Source organism: Aythya ferina (genome assembly GCF_964211825.1).
Source record: "Aythya ferina genome assembly, chromosome: 1".
In the NCBI taxonomy this organism is placed as follows: Eukaryota; Metazoa; Chordata; class Aves; order Anseriformes; family Anatidae; genus Aythya; species Aythya ferina.
The window spans coordinates 98,166,169-98,188,377 of NC_140296.1; the positions used below are offsets into that span (position 1 = coordinate 98,166,169).

The following is a 22,209-nucleotide window of genomic DNA, read 5'->3' on the forward strand; positions in this document are numbered from 1 at the left end:
GTCGCCCTTCTCTGCACCCGCTCAAGCACCTCCATGTCCTTCTTGTAGTGAGGGGCCCAAAACTGAACACAGTACTCGAGGTGCGGCCTCACCAGAGCTGAGTACAGGGGGACGATCACCTCCCTAGCCCTGCTGGTCACACTGTTCCTGATACAAGCCAGGATGCCGTTGGCCTTCTTGGCCACCTGAGCACACTGCTGGCTCATATTCAGCCTTTCAAATACAAGTGTGTCCTGAACTATGCAGCCAATTCTTATTCAATTAAAACAATGAAGGTTTTCTCTGCAGACTTGACTGGAGATATCAGAACCTTTCCCCCCCCCCCCGCCTCCCCCCTTCGGTTAATGGTAGTTTTACAGTTCAGTATCAACTTGCCATTCTTCACAGCAAAAAATTATCCTTTTAAGACTCCACTGGTCTACATTAGGAACGTTTTTGTTATGGTCAAAAATAGGTGGTAGCTACAGAGGCTGAATTTAACCTGCTATCCAGAGAGCATTCAGTTGTTTGATCCCTTGTTCTGTGATGCTGAGCAACATGTTCAATGTTTTTGTTGTTATGATAAGTTGTTGAATGTAGAACATGTCTTTTTGTCATAGCTTAATTGGAATCAAAGCAATAGTGTCCCATAAGAATATAAGATAAAGCCTATGAACATAAAGGACAACTTTTTTTCTATTCTGTTCTGTAAAATTCTGTTCTGTAAAATTCTACAAGCTTTGCTTTGAGAAGTTATTATTTGAAGGTAGGAAGTGAATCTGACGTTCACATAGACAATCTGCACAGATGCGTACCTCCTGGGACCATTAAAGGAACCTCTCCTTCCATGCAACCAACTATTTTAAAGGACTTCTACTCTTGTTCCACTGTTTCTTTTCTTGGTGTTTGCCTGTCATTTGACTGATGGCAGCATAGCTTATTGTCAGCAGTGAGTTATGTCCATTGTGCCTATTGCAAAGACTGAGGTTTAAATTCCAACAACCTTTGGACATACATTAGCAGACAGTGAGGGACTTAGATGGCTTTGAAGAGTAAGTTGTCTATGCAACTTCAGTTTCAATAAAAACATCTATAATTATACCAGAATCTGTTTTTGTTTCATTCTATCTCTTTTAACAGCTGGGTTGACATTTCCCATAGACAAAACTTGGTAGTGTATTCTCAGCTCAGTTATAAAGGAAAGATGAGAAGCTTGCATTTTGAAAGCAATTTCCTTCCCAATTCCCATGTGGTAGAACTGTTGATATAACTTGTTGTCCTGCAGCTTTCTGTTCCAGCCAAACTGCTAGCTCCACTGTACAATTACCCTAGCTTTAGAATTGACTTCTCCCAGAGAGAAATCACGTGGGAATGATAAGACTTTCTAAAGATAATTAGGAGGACTCCAAAGTCTTAACAACCTAGTACAGATACTGCGTTCTGTACAGGGTAACGTTGGCTGATTTTTTCCTGGTTTCAGTTGTTTATCTTTTTAAAATCTTCTAAATAGTTCTTCTGTGAAAAAGTGAAACTATATTGAAGCCCCCCAGACCATCTGTCAAACATTGTTATAATGCACTTTCCTTTCTGTAGCTGACAAAGTTCAGGAAGAAATTCATAATGGGGAGGAAAAGAACAAAAGCAAAAAAAAACACACACACACACAAAAAAAGGCTTTTCTTTCAGGCTTTGACATTCTCTCTCTGTTATAGGTTTGAAGGAAAAGAATGAAATCAAGTCCTATGATCAGGTGATGGTCTTGAAGATGGAAAGTTTCCTCTGTTCTAACAGTCTGAATGCAACTGTCTTATTATTTACCTTTACAGAGTGAAGAGCTACACTTCATTTATATTACCTTTTTTCCATCTGGTTAGGGTAGTTTGATCCTTCCATAGATGTATTCTTTCTGTCAAGTATGTATGTATGTGAGCAAACATATGTACTCCAATTAGTCGGGGAGGGCATAGCATATTTATGCACGCAAAAATCTCCTGTGTCTGACAGTCCTGCCGCTGTGGATATGTATGGATCTGCTATTGCGTAGATGTTGCTCACCCAGCTTTTCCTTCTAGTGAAACAAAAGCACACTAAAACTTGCATGTAGATGACTTCTTGGATGCATCTAGACCATTTGTCTCCAGAGACAGGAAGATGTAGTGAAGAAATAATAAGCAACATTTTGAGGAACTTTTTAATTTCTCTTTTTCTTGTTGGTATATCACCTGCCTGGAAGCCTTTGCTAATCTGTCTTGCCTAACATGTCCTAAAGAAGACATTTGTTTTTCTACACAAAATACCACACTTTTATTTTATTACTTTTCTTTTTTTTTTTCTTTTCTTTTTTTTTTTTTTCAGAAAGCTTTATAACATCTTCTAGGAGTCATGATACAGTAACTGAGAGAAGCTGGTAAGGAGATTGATTGCCACAAAGTTATCCTGAAATAAGTCTATGCTCAGTTCCACTAAACACTGGTGTAAAAACTACACATGAGGAAAAAATGAGTATCTTAGATTAACTTAACTTTTAAATTAGTGACCAGAAAAACTAGAATAATGTATTTTACAATTATTCAATGTTATAACATTCTAATAAAAATAATCACATGCAATTAAAAACTGAGTTGCATTTGGTGGGAATGCAAAACATTAACTTAATGCAAGTATTGATTACCTCTTCCCCCAGCTTTACTGTTGTTTCAAAGGTAAAGGATTGATGGCCCAAACTTTTATCCACTTCAATTAATCAGTTGATGTAATTTGTTTCTTTTAAAACTGGATATATCAATATTCTGTGCTGGTTTTGAATTCAAAAAAGCCGTCATATAACTTAACTAGGATGTTTTATTAGGTAAAAAATAAAGGTATTGCTTGGCAGAGGCGCTGGACTTGATTATCTTCAAAGGTCCCTTCCAACCTCACCGATTCTGTAATTCATTAGAGAACACTGGAGTAACAGAAAATATTCCTTATTAAACAGTTAAAAGACTAAGAAAGAGACAGCAGTGCACTGCATCTTTTCAGAGAGAAACAAGGTATGAGAGTAGAAATAAATATAAGTGCTTCCTAAGGTGAGCACGAATACCCATGCAGTCTTCTGGGTGATACTGGAACAGGTTGCACATGTTGTAGATGGTAGAGGTTGTAGATGCCCCCTCCCTGGAAGTGTTCAAAGCCAGCGTGCATGCGGCCTTGGCATGGTGGTTGGAACTGAAAGATCTTTGAGATCCCTTACAGCCCAAACCATTTGACGACTGTAAAAGCAGCTGCTGTTAGTTCCAGGCAGATATTACTAATATTGTTTGGCCCAAAAACATATGAGAGTATTAAATGCCTTTGGGAGCTGTCTATAAATTAAAGAACATATCAGTGTTTTCATAACAGATATGACTAAATAAACTACTAAGGCAATGCATACCCTGAGGCAATATAGGCAGTCTTGGAATAACCTGTAGAAGAAGCTTTTCATACCATTCAGAGGACAGAGACAGTCAGAAATAGTCTTGGTGACATTGCGAGTCTGTCACTGATCTTCAAGTGTATCACGTTGTCTCTAGTGCTCAAGCCTGTCACTAAAATAAGGTCACCAAAGACTTCTGAATGTGTTGCACTTGTTACTGTTTTTAGAGATACGCAGAGTTTTCAGTTAGTCAAGAGAAAGCTATGGGCTATGGAATATGACTGTTTGTGGTTGCAGATTGGTATTTGCCTGATTCCTAGATTGTAGGAATAACAAAAATGAGTGTGGAGCAGCTATAGAAATAAAGTTGTTTTGAATGGGAAACAAAAACATGGTATTGGTGTTGAACTATTTTTGCATCTCAATCAGACAGTCATGATTCAGTGTACAGTGGTACAGATTATTTCTGTTTTCAATTTATATATAGCTTTAAGCCATGAGGTAAATTAGAAAGTCTCATCATCCTACAAAAGTTTTCAGTGTTCCTCTTTCTCCCTTTGATACTATGGAAGCATAAAAGTAATATTTTACTACAAGTAATTAGGGTAGTGACTTTACTGTTCTGAGATATATTTACTTTCTGTCAGTTGAATTGTGAGATTTTGATAAACATTTAACACACATGGGATAGGGTTTTACATGCCTATTTCAGGATTATTTTGCCTAGGAATAATGTGATAATAAATTCCTATATCCAGCAAAATATTTGACACTTGTGCAACATAGGTGTCAGTTGACAACTTGTGAATACTAGCCAGAACAAAACATCCTTTACTTGACACTGACACTTTGTCAGACTTTGAGTCATGTGTTGATGCATGTGTTGTTACGTCTGCTGTAAACTGCACAGGAGACTGGAAAGCTCCTGAGCTCCATTTCTGTTGAAGTGGGTCAGGAAGTACAATTTGAGGCATAAGGCCATTTCTGTAAATTTTTGTGAATATTTCTTTATTGCACTGACTGAATTTTGTATTTTTGAATGTGTGTTCCAGGGTGGATAAACTTTATTTGCAAACAAAGCATAAGAGAAAAATACTGAAATATTTTATGAAGTATGTCTCCAATAATTATTCCCTTACAGCTATTTCTAATAATCTGATATAAAGAGTTCTGTAGAGATGTATAGTACAGTATGTATGTATATATAGTATTGTACTCACAGACTACTGCAGTGCTAATTTGCTCTTTCATATTATTCTCTCTGATTCAAGACTGTAGAAGGGAAAAATATTATTTAACTAGGGAGTTATTTTCACTTATTTTTCAAAAACAGCCTTTAAAATGAAAATACCAACATGAATTAAACTGTCTTTAAATCAACATTGTGCTAATTCAGCATTTTCAATATCTTGTAGTGACAATTTTGAAGGAAAAAAAAAAGTAATAACAACTTTAAAAGAGTGGTGGAAGGAAAACAAACAAAATCATCAAGAGGTGCTGTAATCTGGTTTAAGCCCCAAACCCAGCCCAGACTTCTAGATCAATGGTAAGGACTCCCAATGTACCATTATAGCTCTCTCTCAGAAAAAGCTTCAAAACAGCTTCAGTTCTTAAAAACTGCTGGTGGAAGGAGTTTTGCTAATTAGGAGATGTTACAAAGGCGAAACTAGTGCTGAAACAAACTGTAAGCATTTTATCTTGATGTTTCCATTCTTGAATCAGTCCAATGCCTGATACTGTGAACAGTAGGAGATATCCAACTGCAGGTGTGTGCAATCATATTTAACTAAGCTTTTCCCTTTCATCTTCAGTCATTGCTGTACTCAAGCGATCACACTTATTAGTCTTTAAATTCCTGTAAGATAACATTTTATTTCATAGCTCAGAAGATCCAAATCAACCTCAAATGGGCAAAGCTATTTCCCATGTAGTAAGATTGCATTCAGAAACTGAAGAATATGAGCCTCTGTGCTTTTGGTATCTTTCTGTTTCTGTCCAGACCTGTATTTACAATAGTGAAGGTCTAAGTTTAGCAGTCTTTCATGGAAAATAATGTGCAGCTCTGGTTTGCGTGACTTTGTCTGCAACTTCATGCTATTATCTATGACTGAAATTTTCCAGTCACTTCATCACTACATTGTTTCTTTCTTTTTTTTTTTTTTTTTTAATACACACACTAGATATAAATTTCAGCTAAGCTATGAATTATAACACCAATGTTTTAATTAGCCAGTAGGAGATAAGATTAATCAATTTATTTCATGCAATTTTTGCACAATGGTGCTGGTGTCCATATCTCAGTTAGTGGAAAAAGGGATATATTAATCCAGTTATTTCTCATTTCTATTTGATCTGCTAAGGACACTGAAAAGGATTTTTTACAGATTTTTATGTCTTTTAGAATTCCCCAAACCTAAACAAAACACCCCCAAAATGCAAATGTCAGTACTGGTGTTTTTTGTTTGTTTATTTTTGTGATACTTTGAGCTTTATAGTTCAAAATACAGAATAAATATGCTATATCCCAAATATGTGTGAAGGTTATGGTTTTGTTTCATTTTGTCATCTCAAACTATTAAATCTTTGCATTGTTGCATAATCAGGATATAAATATATATATATTTGCTGTTCTAATTCAATGACACAAAACTCAAGATCCCTGAGGTAAGGTTAAGCAGGAGCTCATGTAGTCAGGGTTGAAATTCAGACACTGCAGATATAATCCATCTCCCTGACACATGCAGTGCTTCATTGTGAGACTGCCAGACACAGTCTGCTGAGATGGGAATGTCACAGAATACCAAAACAGGGGGAGATGCAGTTTTGTTCATCATTGCTTTTATCTACAAAAATCCATCTAACAGTCTACATACACAGCCACTGCCAGACAGAGAAATATGAATGCAGCAGAGACATGCAGCAGCTAACATTCAGAGGAGTATATGGAACATATGCTGGGAATGCTCAGAATTACCTGAAAATAATTTGGGTAATTAATCAGGTTAATTGCTTATCTTTAAGGCAATATTTTGGTGCAGACGCTGAGTCACCATCTCTGTTGTCTAGCAGAGATCAATAGCTTGCCTGGTTGCCTGCATCTCCTTGTGAATTTTGAACTTAAATGACAAAAGGGGTCCAGAAGGCAAAGAAAGTGCACTGTCATCACTGGTCAGGCAGGCAGGCAGAAAAATCTGCAGAGGTAGAAAGAAAATAAGCTTTTTAGAAAATATAAAGTGCAACTGCTCTTTCAGTTAATTTCTAGTTATAACCACTCCAGCATACATTTGAAGATTTTACACAAGGGATGAAGGAGAGAAAAAAAAAAGAAAAAAGGAGAAAAAAAAAAAAAAAAAAAGATAAGGTAATTAAATGATACTCAGGGTTCCAAAATGAGACATGAATCTGTAGGCTTATTTGAGACATAGGTGTAAGCAAAGGAGTTTGTCTTGGCTGTAGTGGGCAGACTTTTCTGTCATACAGATTTCAGGGTAGATTTTCAAATACCAATATTAGACAGCAAAACATTTAAAATGTGTCTAGTTCCAGTTTAATTTCATCCTGCTGTAAGCATAGTCAATGCTACTGCATGCTTCTGTGGTCTCTGGGCAAATACAACTTTAATCAGAAAGGAAGAAAACCTCTGGGGCACTGAGAAAATACACTCTTTCCATAGACTTGGCAGAAAGCAGGCTGCCCATATGACCAGCAGGGCTGGAGGGACACAGCTGTCTGGGCTTACATCTGGACATATGTTACACTGCTGGTTCTAGCTTAAAAGGTGTGTTTTTCTGTGAAATAGAGTATTCTAATCTATAAGTTCCTAGCAACATCTCTGTATAGGCATTTTCCTACCCATTTGTTAAAGGCAGCCTTTAGCTAAAAGCACTGTCTGTTTCTCAGTGCATCATGACAGGATGCAGCAGTTCAGGACCAGGCAGTGACACAGCAGAGCAGCCTGGGGCAGTGGGATGAATAGAAGTAAAGAGCATGTATTGAACTGGGAATATAACCATTGCAGGGATACTGATAACTCCCAGGCTTGTGGCAAAAGGTTCATGAGGAAGCTACAAGCAATTCAAAGTTTAGGAGAAAGCACAGCAGGTGAGCTGTGTATTGGGGAAAGGGAGCTGAAGGTTAGATTAGGTATTTTGGCTTTGGTTTAGTGTCCCCCAAATCTTGTGATCAATCATTTCATTCTGTCTGCATCATGATAGTTTTCAGAGTCTCTCTGAAATAGTCCTTTAATCACAATATGAAGCCCTGCTCTTTGGAAACTGATCTACACCACCACAGAACAAACCAAGCGGATAAAACCTCTATTTCAACTTCTTTTGCCATCACTTCTATTTTGATCTAGGTAAGTTTTCTTTGCATTATTTTTCTTTAAATGACTTTCTTACCTCTTATAACTTAAATTGTCAAGTTTGGATAATGCCATCATGGTATTTGAATTTTCTAGAAAATACCAGCTCTGAGGAAATGAGTAAAGATCATGACAGTAGTAGTGCAGAGTTGTTGTCTTCATTCCTCCACCTGCACTGATCTTAGTCACACCCAAGATCTTACAGGATAACAAGTTTCCAGGAGCCTCATTTAGCACTTCATGAACAATAATATCTCCTTCTGCACTCTTCCTCAGAAACATCATGGTACAATAACTTAGTTTTGCTAAACAATCAGAGATAAATTTGACCACTACAGTCACTTGGAAATGAAATAGATCTGTATGGTTCAGTGGACTTATGAAACAAAGCCATATGCCATTCAGCTTTCATCTCACACCTTAGTTTTTGTATAAATCTGAAATTGTTTCAATTGCGGAAATATTATTTTTATATTTCTGCATATTTTGTTTTTGTTTCCTTATCCTTATTTGTAAAAAAAAAAAAAAATACAGGAGAAGCCTATGTGATATTTCTAAGCAGCTGACAGTGAGATGTACAGGCATCTTATAAGAGTTTAGGATTTTTTTGATCTTTAGTGTTTCAGGGAATGAGCGAGAAAAATATTTTAATTTGATAGTTACAAGCAGTATCATCAACTTTAATGTTTTTACTTATCAGTTCTGCAAAAGGTTCTTTTTGTAGCTTTGTTCCTCAAAAGAGGCACAACACGTGGTAAAGATAATAGGTATTTATTTTCTAAGTAAAAAAGAAAAAAAAATTAAAACTTTCTGTAAAAAATGGGATACATTTTTCAAAAATACATCAAATACAGTACTGTTCTAGCAGTTCTATTAATTAATCATTATTAGTCACTAAAACTCAAACAGATCTCAATGCATGTTTTCAAGCTTAATCCTGTATTCAGTTTACCTGTTTCCTAAAACTCAATTAAAAGCCCCTTGTTTTTTTACATATTTATAAATAACTGTAAACCTGATGTTAAAGTTCTCCCTTAAGGATTTAGTTTCATATACTTGAGCTATTTCATCAGAGAAATAATATCATATACAGGAAATTCTGACCTTTCATTCTTTAACTCTCCTGTCTACCATAATAGCATTTCTGACAGTAAGTACTTACTACCTTGTTTTGTTTCAACAGTACCTTTAATGAATTACCTAAAACTAATCTAGAGTTTGAGCTGCTAAACTTGTGAGCATATTTATTGTTAGTGAGCATATATATTGTTTCACTAAAAAAAAAAAAAAAATATCAAGGATTTTAAAATATCCATCCTTTGGAAATTAAAAATATATTCCACAGACTCTTAAAATCTTTAACTTCTGCAAATTCAGAATAAAAACTCCAGAGTTCTATTTTCATAATATATGGTTTGGTTGCAGATCATCTAATCTACTGTGGTGTAGTGTTGTCTCACTGTAGTAGTAATTCCTTTTCTCATGTTGATTGTCTCAAAGTAGAGAATCAAGTTTGCGTACACATATGCCCATATATATGAATACATAATGAAGTTCCATTAACAAAATCTTGGTGTGGTTTCTAGATGTGTCTGAACATGCATTTCTAGAACACTATTGAGATTGGAAAATCTGAAAGAAAATCAGGCAGAGAAGATATTGCTGAAGTGATAGCGTGTTTCAGTGCTGATCTAGTGCCAATTCAAAAGTTTATGCAACCACACTGTCAAAGATTTATAGTAATTTTTGGCTCACAGATCTGAAATACATTGAAACTTTTTTCTTAGAATGTTTTTAATTGTAAAAACTTTGTACTTCTGCTGTATGATCCACGTGACCTGCAAGAAATCCCCTTCAAATGATGCAGTCCCCTTCAAATGATGCAGAGATTTTAAGTGGCTTTAACCTGTGGTATTACACCTTTGCTGCTTTTGGTTCACAGTATTGCTATTGAAATGTAAACGCAATTCAATAATGTTATGCGGGTCTCTCTTTTTTTTTTTTTTTTTTTTTAAACCATCGTTAAGTTCTCAGGTAAGAATATTAAGGAAAAAATGATACATGAAAAAGAGAGCATGCTCCTTTAACTGTAGTTGGGTTGAGAAGATGGGGCTTCTATGTGATGAGTGTCAAATGCTTCACCCTGGTGAGAAAACACTTTTGAAACATCATCTTGCTTGTTGTTCAAAGGGGGCCTGTTGCTTCAGTCATACAAGTGCTCCTCTACCCTCCCCAAACATTTAATATCTGTTCTGTAAATATCAGTATCTGTATGTGTTTTACGTCTTCTAAACAGGTAGTAAACAGGTGTCTTGTGTGTTGTGTTTTTTTCAAGATCCATTAATGAAATCACACTGTATTTTAGGCTGGAAAAAATCTATTTTGAGATGATTGATTAAAAAAAATGACATTAAAGTTCATGCAAAATCACCTTTCATAGTTGAAGCTGATATTGCAATTTTAAATAACATGGTATCCATGTTATTTATTTATTTTTTTTAAAGTAAGTATGTTACTAATTTCCAAATGTTAAAAGAGATTTCTCCATTTTCTACCCAGGAGAGAGAGGGAGAGAGAGAGAAAGAGAGAGAGAGAGAGACACGACTAACTAGATGAAAACTTTTGACCTAAACAAACAAAAAGAATTTAGGAGGTAATAAAATGATTTTATATTAAATTTCTCTTATTGTTATCTTAGAATAGTATGAATAATATAGAATGCTTCTCTTCTAACATTTGATGTTACCTTTACCTTCACATAATCCCAAAACAGTTGAGATGGGAAGGTACCTTGGAGATTGTCTAGTCCAACTCCCCTCATCAATGCAGGGTCACCTAGAGCAGGTTGCTTAGTACTTTTTTCAGTTGTGTTCTGAAAACCTCCAAAGAGGCAGATTCATCTTCCTCCTGTAGTGGTGTTCTGTGCATTATTTCTGCAAGATTTCAGTGCATTATTTGTGTTTGTACTTGAAAGATCACAACTCTCCCACTATATACAGTGTGTAGTAAACCAACAGCTCTTTACAAAGCTCTGCAGCTATGGAGAACCTTGGGACTTAGAAAGCCTCATCATGCTTCTTTATATCAATGTCAGAATGGCAATATCTCAGTTCCATTAAATGATAGGAAATTTTGTTTTTGCCTTTGACAAGGACTGTTCACCAGGATTCTCAGAAGAATCACTTGATACTGGTTTGTCCCATGAGACAGGGAGTGGCAATTGAAACTGCATTTTTTAAATCTTCTGGTACAATCAGTTAATTTTTCTTATTCACTTGGCTGATATTTTTAAAATGTTTTAGTACCTTGTTCCTTTGCAAGGTAGGGTTATTTACACACTGTAAATCTCAACAGTTCTCCCCTTTTCTTGAAGCGCGTGATCTCTTCAAGTGTCCTACACTTACTTTCAAATTTTCACTATTGCTATTTACTATCTGAAAGGATGTTTAGTTTGTCATTAAATAATCCTGTTTATCCTGCCATTAAAACAGTAGAAAAGCCAAGAAACTAGTATTGAATTTTTTTGTGGAGTATGTTTTTGCTCTAATTACCAGTTTGTGAAATGTTGAATGTTTACATTTACAGTTATTTTCATCTATGTGTTATTGTCTTCTCGATCAGGCATAGGATGTTTGTAGAAGGAGCTTTTACAGAAAGACATATTAACAAGACAGCACCAGTTAAATAATTCATAGGTTTCTGAAAACCTGTTCAAAACAATCTTCTCTGGGACCCATACACCACAGAGAGAGTCTGGAAGCTGCACTTGAATCAAATCTGTATCTGCCTTGCCTTGAAGGTGGTGCTTCTATTTGTGGTGTGTGGACATTGGCATACATTATTGGTGGGGTTCTGTGTTGGAGGCGGAAAGCCTGGACCATGGTGAAATTCTGCCACTGCCATTCTTTGTGGTCCTGATGCTATCACTCTCCATGTCTGTTCATTGCCTTGCCTTGTCAGTGTAGGGATGATTCTTGCAAAGCATTAGACAGCACTGTAAGCAAGAACTTCTTGTTTGGTTAGCTGGTATGTTTCTGTGATATAGGTAAAAAAAAAATAAAAAAAATGTGCCTTTCTTTTGGGATGACTCTATATTGAGTATTTTTTACTCAGGCAAGAACTCACATTTCATCAAGAACACTTTCGGTCTTGAGTCTTTCATGTTAATTGGCTTTCCCCTGAGTCCATGTTGACAACTATTAGCTCCATGAAATTATACTGGACAGTATACTTTAAACTAATACCAAAAAAAAAAAAAAAAAAAATCTGCCTGGAGAGGATAGCTTACTAGAAACAGGGTTTGGAAAAGAATAAAAACTCAATGACAAAGCATCATCCCACTTGTTCTGTGGGGCTGGAGCAGCTGTTGTATCACATGAGCCAACAGCCGCTGAGACCTTCAACTCAGAGGAATTCTGTTGTAATTATCCTGACATTACAAACTTCACCTGGCTTTCATTTACTAATGTAACTTACTGAATATTTTTTCCATTAATGTGAGTTGTGTCTGTAGTCACAGCAGGGATTCATCTGGGGACATCTGACCTTTTTTTTTTTTTTTCCCTAAACTTCCCTCTTTTATAATATTAAAGGATAGGTGAGTTACTGCACTTTTAATTGTAATGGACATATATTGAAATAGTGAAAGTCATATATTGAAAGAGTGAACCATGTTTTTTAAAAAAATAAATGTTGAGTAAAGGTATAACAACTTGCTCCTTGTTGTAAAGCTTTGCTGATTCCATTATTTGTTTTACACTGAGTATGTACATGGAATCCTTACCACCACTTTAAGAAGAGTAGCAGCAATATAGTATGTTCACTCCATTCTCTCTCCTATTTGTCTGCTCATCCTTAACTATTGTACACGGTTTCCATGTGCTAAAGTATCTGAAGTATGCTATTTCTTAGGGTTTCAACTGATCTTCATGCATCTATAGCTACTCTCTAATGTCCTTTTTTTTGGAACATGATATAAAAATTTGAACTGTCTTTTCTTGCAACATCTCTGCTGTGTTGTGTTTGAGTAATATGCCAACCAGCATTTAGTCAAACATTGCTATTTCTTGTTGCTCTTTTATACCACTGATTATTATGAGGGCAAGCTGCATTTGCAAATGTGAAAAGATACTGCTTTGTTTTTCTTGCAGTATATCTCAGTGTTTTATTTATTGAAGAGTCCCAGAGCACGCAAATCTAGAATTTGAGTTGACTTCTTAGATTTAAACTCCTCTTGAAGCAGACCTGGGGTATAGGTACTTGGCATGTCTGTTTATGAAGGAGAGATTTTAAAGGAAATGTCATTTATATTAATGGTTGTTGTTTTAAGAGTTCTGAAGGTTTTTTGTTCTTGAATTTATATATATATAAACATATATATATATATGTATATATATATATATATATATATATATATGTATTTTTTTTTAATCCAGCTGAGGATAACTGTTTGGGTGCCAAAGGGAGCAAGTAATAACCACAACTGACAAATAACTTGGAACATGTTATACATCTCAAGCTAGAAATATCTGCACTGATCCCTCTAGCTAACAATTGCAGCCAATGGTAGTTCAGAAAATGGTTGTGCAGGCATAGTAAACATCTTTAAATTTGTGCTGCTGCTGTTAATACTTGCAGTTCTTTATTGCATTTGCCAGTGATTATGTTCTGTTTTGCATGACAGTTTTACTTTTTTTTTTTCCAGTTAGTTATTGTTTGGTTTAAAAAAAATAAAAATTCTTTTGAGTATTGAGTCATCTCTCACAGTCATTTATGAGCCTGATTCAAACCCACTGAAGTCACTGGAAAAATTTAACATATCTTACTGTCCTTCATTAATATATATATATTATTTTTAAAATTATTTTTCTAATGAACTGGATTATGAAACCAATGAAGTTCTAGTAAAAAACAATTAGACTATTCATGAAAATTCGAAAGAAATAAGAGGGAGACTTGCTTTTGCACTTTGAATCTGAGGTCTGAGGCCATAAAAGCACAAAAACGTTGAGCCATAATCAGAAATGTGCAAGTGGAATCTGACAGTAAGTTGAAGAGCAGGTCCAATGGAGCTGTACAGGAGCTGCAGGTACTCAGCACTCAGCACTCAGCAAGTACTCAAGCAAGGTCCCAGAGACAGATGTCCTTTCAGTGGTCTTACGACACTTGACTGCTTAGGAAGGGTTTATTAGTTCTCCAAGTACAAAACATAGAGTGGCTGAGTGAATGTTAAGAAAGATGATCAGTTTGCCAAATGGTTTTGATTTTAAACATACATCTGTAGAGTGGTGAGGACTTTATGGGGAGCCTTGTAGAGTCAAAACACCAGCTTTGTTTCTTTTTCTTCCTATTTTTCCCCTTGTTTTACGTTCTGCTCAGCAGTTGCCATTAAAGTCTTTCTTATTGCTGTAGACCTTGTACTAATTCATGACAACATTAAAGCTGGAAATAGTATAATACTACTAATGAGGCCAAAGGAAGAACGATGAAGCTTTTGTAGTTGTAATTGCACATAACTGCTGCAGATAGAAGTAGTCTTTCAGTTACAATAAATTGTTAGGACATATCCTGACCTCTTTCTACTCCCTCTCCTAACATAAAAATTATTATCTTTACATTCAAGCTTAACATAAAGGAGGTTGATTTAATCAGATAAAGTAAGATATATAAAATGTTCACAATTATTTCAAGTGATCCTCAAATAGAAATCTGGAATAATCTAAACAATACCTATATATATATATTTATTTTTGTGTGTGTGTGTGTTTTTTTCTTGAAATATTTTGGATAGTAATCTGCCAGCAGGAGTGACAGATTGAAGCAATCTAAGAAAATATTAAAAACTTTAGCACTGTTTTCTGCCCATTTTTTATTTTCAAAGTCAGATTATAGTTTGTAAAGACTATTCTGATATTCTGGTCTCTCACCAAGAGGGATAGCTATGATGCAAAATTGGTTTGTATAGAGGTTAACACTTGTACTGAAAGCAATTATTAAAGGTATATCTAATTTCCCTCATTCATAAATTACATTAGATTCTAATATGTAAACATTCTGGGGTAGTGTCTGTTACTATTACTTTCCAAATTAAAATAAATAGTAATAAAAAAGAATCAGGATGCCCTTGTTTCAGTGAGTAATTTTATTCAGGAAAATAAGTATTTCCTTGTTTATCGTGGTGTAGCACATCTTCCTCAGAGAAGGTGTTCTGTTTGTGTCCACTGAGAAACAGATAAAAGCAAATGCTGCTCTTTGTCCCCACATGTAACAGACCTTTTTTTGTCTGAATCCTTCTATTCTGCAGGAGACAGAGGCCTTGGAAAACACTGAAAAAGGCATTATGGGAGTGAGCATAGTTAAAGAATAAATGTTGTCTGGTTCCTTTTCATTCAGGGATATTCACTTAGGAGTGTGAAAGATGGTTTAGGGGTGTTTGCATGAGACACTGACATTGCAAAAAGAGCAGAAATGATGGGGAGAAAGTGATTTGGTAAAAGTCACCCTGTAAAAATAAGCATATGGCTTGAATATGTTTCATTTTGTGTCCTACTTATTCCTGGATTGTCTCTAACAACCACCAAGACAGACTGAAATAAGTCAACAATTGGGAGTTTTAGGTTAGCTACAATTTACTCCAAGCACCATCAGAAATAACGAATCAATTAAATAAATTTTTAAAAGGCAAGCTCAGCTTTTTTAGGCATTCAGTTTATTTTGCTTAGGGAAAGAAGACAACTGGGAACTAAGGTTAGTGGCATAAGCTCAGTTTATTGAAGTGTACAACTTTTAAAGTGACAATTGGGACAGTCATTTGGAGATGGTGGAAAACTGCTTAGCAAACGTAGCTGTAGCAGGTAGAGGCAAAGTTCCCAGTGCCTAACCAGTGGTGTTGGTTAGATTTGGGTACAGAAATAAAAAGACATTATTAGATGTATTAATTCAATAGTTAAATAAATACCACCGGTATTCTTTCTTTAATCTTATGTGATCTGGTTAGATCTAGTTCAAAAACTAGACTGATTTGCACGGGTACAAATCATCATGCTAATTCCTTTTTTGACACTCAGGTTTGGGGAGAGTTACACATATGGAGAAGGACGTGTACCCTGGATTCTATCAAGACTCTGAATATATGATTTTGCTTATTCATGTTCATGGAATAAGACCTTTCTTTTCTTGAAAACACTGTTTTTATTTAGAACATTATTTGAGTAAGGGAGGAGAAATTACTTTTTCTTTTGTTTTCTAACTTTTATTCTACCCTTCCTTGTCATTAATTCTTTTTTACCTTTATTATTAGTAGAATTTAAAGTAGATGCAATTGGTAGAAATGTCTGTTAGTCTTTCATGGTCAAAGACTGAGAGACAATCGCTAGTTGATATTATTCCTGTTCATTCTGTTGGATATTTGTTTTATTTCTGAATTCCCTTTAACTTTTTAGGACTAATAAAATGACAAATGCAGGTATGGGGGAAGGTTCCAAAGTTTTTACATCATGATTTTTTCCTGTCCTGATCCATACTTTCACTGAAGTTAATAGAAGCTACATGTGCACGTGGAAGGTGGAGTATATCTCCAGTTTTTACTGGAAAATTTGATAATGCTAAAACAAACAGAGGGTTGCAGCAAAGCATTTCAATGAAAATAGTGTTTACTTTGTTAGCTCAGCTGTTCTTGTGAAGAAAAAAAATTCTCTTCCAGAGGCTTTCTTGTCAGATACCTGTAGGACTTTGGCTCATTTACATTTAAACATTTCCACTCTGGAAGAAAATCAGGAAAAGGACCAAAACGTGATTAGATTCTGAGGAGATTTAGGTTTCCTCCAGTCTCTGGCCCTCACTTGAGGGGTCTGAGTCAGTGCAATCTTTACTTGAATTAAAAGTATTAGTGGAGAACAGAAATTTAAATAGGATCTTTAGTTATGTATAGACCACGTTTTTTCTCCTCTTTTGTTTTTGGATTATTTCAAAATTTTTGTTTGTTTGCTTTTCTTTGTGGCCTTATATATAGGGAGGGAAGCAGAGGCTGATCCTAGTTTTCATTCAGATGTATTTTAGTTGCCCAGTGTTCTGAAGGATCTGTTGAATGACGAAGTGAAACTCAGCATTTACTTTGAGCTTGCCATGACTTTCTGTAAAGATGGCAGACACACTGGGGTTGTCCACAACTGTTATATGTTTACCATTATCAAGACATTTAGATTGAAATTGTGATTTTTTTATTATTATTTTTATTTAGAAGACATAACAAGGACAGTGGTAGGGGTTTGAAACGCTGGAAAGAAAAAGAAAAGAAATTTTAAAAGTAATATTCTGTCACTTCCAAAGCAATTATTCCCTTTCTTTGTTTCCTTTCCACCTACAACACTAGTTTATAATTAATATACAATTTGGGTAAAGTAGACATTCTGTACCTACTCAAGTATACTGAATATGTCTGAGTCGAAGTAAGTATAGTTGGACTTTTTTTTTTTTTGGTAGTTTTTCAGCATTTACAAGAACATTAACTCTGTTTATTTGTTTGTTTGTTTCAGCCATGTTACCAGGACTTCCCTATGGAGCTGCTGCCACAGTACTGTGTGCTGATATCTAGATCATTAGGCAGCAGAAGAAAAGCCAGTGTGTTCATGGAAACAGTGCTTCCTCAGACAAGTGATAATCAGCCTAATGTCAATGTCATGCTACAATCAGACTCTGACAAGGTTTGCAAATATCTTGAAAGGAACTGCTCATCTTTGAATGCTGCAGATCAAAGCCTGACTGGAACAAAAAGCAAGTATGCTGTATGTCAGCTGCAGTATATTGTTGATGAGCACAGCATGTATAAGCAGAGGCCACTGCTATCATCACCAGCAGGAACAGCCAGATGGACTGGGCTGGTCTACTGCTTAAAATCTTGCTGTATAACCACAAAAACTAAAAATGAAGCTTAAAAACCCATTACTCATCTCCAGAGCCCCAGACTGTCTTTTTAAAGCTTCAAGTTCATTTTTAAGCTATGCCAAAGACTTTTTTAGACATGTCTGTTCTCAGGAACTTCTGTTTTTTGCTATTTGTCAGGATAGAATTAGTTCTGGGGAGGGTTAGGATGGAGGACAGTTGTTCAAGCAGAGTGATTGTCTGTAAACCCTCCCAGCTCTGCCACAGATATGCACATATTCTGCAACTGGGAAAGTCATTTGCTCTGTGTGTTCTTATTTTTCCAACTGTGAAATGGGGGCAGCTTCTCATCTATGACTGTAACATGAGGTCTGATTCATTAATGTATTTCCAGCACATTTTGTGCTCTATGGGATGAATAACTAGTACCCTGTGGGAAAAATAGGACAGCCAACAAGATAAAATATGGTTTGCATTGCACCAGACTGAGCCCTCTGGATATTGTGCTTTTGAGGCAAAATCATTCCCGTTTTTTCCTCTGTAGTGCCTCTGTTGTCTTTGGGGATTAAGAGCTTGTGGAAGACTAAGGCAGTTTCTCCATGGGCTGGCTCAGCTTGCGGTACGTCGGGGTATGGTGAAGATAGATGTCCTGGTTTCAGTTAGCACAGAATTAATTTTCTTCCTAGTAGCTGGTGGAATGCTGTGTTTTGGCTTAGAATGAGAAGAGTGCTGATAACACCCCGATGCTTTAATTGTTGCAGAGCAGTGCTTATACTAAGCCAAGGACATCTCAGCCTTTGCTCTGTCCTGCCAACGGGCAGGCTGGGGGGGTGCAGTAAGAGCTGGGAGGGGACAGACCCAGGACAGGTGACCCAAACTAGCCAAAGGGGTATTCCATACCATCTGACGTCATGCTAAACAATATATAGGGGTGGCTAGCCGGGGGGAGGGGGCCGGACTGCTCGGGGTTAAGCTGGGCATCGGTCAGCGGGTGGTGAGCAATTGCATTGTGCATCACTTGTTTGTACATATTATTAGTAGTAGTACTATTATCATCATTGTATTATTATTATTATTATTATTATTATTATTATTATTATTATTATTTTCCTGTCTTATTAAACTGTCTTCATCTCAACTCACGAGCTTCACTTTCCATTTCTCTCCCCCGTCCCAGAGAGGGAGGGGGGAGGGTGAGCGAACGGCTGCGTGGTGTTTAGCTGCCAGCCGGGTTAAACCACGACACTGGTTTGCAGCAGAACGTGTATGTCATGCTCATTACATCTTATAGTGTGAGTCTAAACTGACCTTCGTCATGGCCATGTCAGAATTAAAAGATGAAATGGCCAGAAAGGACCTCACTTGCTGTTGTCTGCACCTGAGTTTAGAGAGTTTCTCTCAGTGATGATGTGCAGAGCTAGAAAAGCCTGCAGGAAATATCCACTTACTGCCCTGATGTGGCAGGAGGCAGTGGCAGCCCAACTGGTTTGTATGTCTTAACTTATGAAACCAAGCCAGTGTTGCTGTACGAGATGACAGACTAATGATAATTTTAGGCAATCAGTTCATTTAGGGTGAAAACAGAAATTAGAAAAAGCCCAACCACTAAGTTTGTGTTTTTCTTTTTAAAAAAGAAGGCTTTTCCTTTGCCCTAAGGTCCCCTTGCAATGTTTTAATATGGAAATTATATGCTGGGAACCTTTCGTTCACAGGAAAACATAAATCACCTGAGAATTGTGTAGAGAAGAGCCTCTAAAACATTTTTTTAATCTTTGTGAGAAAATCTTTAATTCTTTATCTTGTAATGAAACCTGTGGGTCTGAGTTTTTGTTTGTTTTTTCTGTTTGGGCACATTCACAGGTGGAAGATCATCCTAGAGCTTACTAGATTCCCAACTGAATCCCCTGAAGCATCACTCTTGTAATGCGACATGATGAGAGAGTGAGTGCATTTATTGTTACCTGGATTATAGCTGTGCTTCACACTCCATCAGCCTAAAAGGAACAGAAGCTCCACAAAAGCCTTCAAACCAGACTGACAAGGGAAGAGTGCTCATAGAAGTGATGTGGATGTCCAAAGTCACATACCCTCTCAAAGAGACTGTGCCAGCTGCAGAATCCTTCTTCCTGATCTGTTTTGCATGTCAAAACTTATATTTTAAAATTTGCCCCCTCCCGCCGCCCCTTTTTTTCCTTTTTCCTCTAGCAGATATAGAGCCAATAACATAGTCAGGTGGTCTTGGAAAGAGGATAACAGACCATTTGTTTTAAGGAGTTCACTGCCAGTGTCTGGAAAGTCTGAATTGTCTGAATTTGTATCCCCTTGCCAATCACACTGATTTTACTAATCTCAAGGTGGGGGGTGGGGGGGAGAATGAATATTCCACTTTATCTCACTTAATGTAGCATTTCTGTGCAAGTATTTTACCCTCATAGAAGTGGGCAGATGTTATGGGGCAGACTTTCACCTTGATTACACTGATGTAGATCAAGAGACATCTTTGAACTTACTATTCTTTTTCTCAACTATTCTTTTTCATGTGGTGCTTTGCAGTTGGAAAAAATAATTTGCAACAGTGAGAGCTAAAAGTAGTTTATGGAAAGTTTAAAGGGCAGAAAACGAAATCCAAACATTGCAGGTAACTGCAGTTATTTTTAGTTTACATTCATAAACTAGAGGACTTCACTTTGTAGTGAAACAGTTTAAAATAAGGAAGAACTTAAAGATATGGCATAAAATTAATAAGAAAGAAGAGGCACCCAAACAGAATTAAAGGGCATAGGGAAAATGAAATAAATTTGAACATGTTTGTCTGTATTGCTCTGTGATTTCTGTAAATTTTATTTATATTTATATATAATTATGCTGAAAACTACAGTGTTTCTGAGGTGGTATTGAAATCTGGCCATGATTAGAGTAATCTTTTTTCATTAATTCATCTCTGCTAAGACAGTACCATAACATGAGACTTTAAGCTTTTGTGCATTCTCTGCAGCTTGCCTGGCTCAGAGGAGCTGCTTAAACATCTTTGTTATACCTATGCTATCTTCCTGAAGGACTACTTAGTTATAAGTGTGCCAGGAAAATTTGTTCCAGTACATATATACCTTCTCTGTAATATATCTGTAATGGAAAATGATGGGAAACTGACACATGTTGACCTCCAGTAGATTATTATCTGATAAAATTGATACTTCACTTCAAAATGCTTGAAAAATTATAATGTCAGATTGATGTTTATTCCTAAATACATTCTGGAGATCATTCCCTTGATCTTAGATCAGTCCATTGTCAGATTCCTTAAAGGCCACATCATTTATAAATGATATGAACTGCAGATGTATAATTCATGTGGAGCATAAAATAAGGTTTAAAACATTTGTATTAAAAAGGTAAGGTGATCCTATACTAAATCATATTTATGGCCTAGATTTGTAGGACAGAATCTTTCTGTCTGAAGTTTAGCACTTCTTACTTATTTTTTTTTTTTTTTTTTTTTTTTTAGAATTTATTAAAAAAGAAAAGTAAATGTGACAATGATGTTGACAGATAAATGGGCTCTTTTTGTGTTGATCTGTCATATTATTTTCCATTAGCTACTCCTACACTTTCTGCAGATTGCTTTCAACCTAAATGTTTTACTAAATGTTTTTGGAAGTGCAAAGAGCAATGTAAACTGCAGATTTCACTATTACTGTTTTGACATTGCAAGCTCAAAGTTAATGGAATTTCTTCATGGACAAGAAGAAAAATAACTACATCTTAAGTTACATCACCTTGTGGGTTTAGCCAAATTACAGTAATCCTAGAAAGCTTTGCCATTATAAAATAATAATAATTAAAAATAAATAAATTCTGGGTATATTTTACTTCCTCTCCTCTATTTTTTTTTTATTTTTTTTTTTTAAGTCTAAGGACTCCATATGGAAGTTTACATTTCTTGTCCTATTGTATAAAACTAACTTTGCTATTCTCAAATGTCTCTAAAATTAGTTTGAGAAGTGTGAATAATAACATTGCTTGATCTGATTTTTTTCTTATTGTGAAAATTTTAGCCTTGATCTCATCTTGAGATCCAGATTCCAATAGAAATAGAAAGTGAAAAGTGACATAGAGTGTCTGGTCCAAGCAAATTGGAAGTTTGCTCCTGGAGGCCCCTCTTTAGGAAAACGTAAAGATTCACCAGTGCCTAAATTTGTAAATGACCTTAACCATGTCTTTAATTACACCTTTGAAGATCTGACAAACACTTACTAATATGATATTGAACAGTGTTTTGGCAGTATTCTCCCTTAGATTTTGTTTTCTTTGAAGTGTTGGCTAGAGTTATGCTCATTTTCCTGTAATAGCAAAGAAAAATTGCAGTGATAATTATTTCCATATAATACAAGATGGGATTTTCTTTCCACTTTGCCTTAGTGATATGAATTGTCCTACAGTTTGCTTTTATAGTTCATGGACCTAAAAGTTAATAGTCACAAACGAAAGCAGCTAAGCTTTCAGAAACATTGGTTGCTTTAAAAACATGCCTTACCTATGAAATTCCAATGCAATTTCTGTGTCCCTCTCTAGGTATGCACTTGTTAGTGCT

The 22,209-nt window shown here is 35.9% G+C and overlaps 1 protein-coding gene across 2 annotated transcripts in view; it reads left to right on the plus strand.

The window, feature by feature from the left end:
- The window catches only part of LOC311433151 (uncharacterized protein), a 313,366-nt gene extending 291,895 nt beyond the window's left edge, over positions 1 to 21,471 (plus strand). Inside the window, exons 1-6 of one of the 2 annotated variants that reach the window (XR_014690596.1) lie at positions 4,609 to 4,922; positions 7,591 to 7,733; positions 10,299 to 10,392; positions 17,273 to 17,514; positions 18,163 to 18,237; positions 19,479 to 21,471. Coding sequence is in view for 1 of the 2 variants with exons in the window: in XM_084511961.1 (XP_084368087.1) it covers positions 17,273 to 17,521; positions 18,163 to 18,237; positions 19,479 to 19,505 (351 nt within the window). In the remaining variant the exon portion in view is untranslated. Of the gene's footprint in view, positions 1 to 4,608; positions 4,923 to 7,590; positions 7,734 to 10,298; positions 10,393 to 17,272; positions 17,522 to 18,162; positions 18,238 to 19,478 lie in introns of those variants that run through there. The other variant, XM_084511961.1, reaches the window with a different exon arrangement.
- The last annotated feature ends 738 nt before the right edge of the window (positions 21,472 to 22,209 follow it).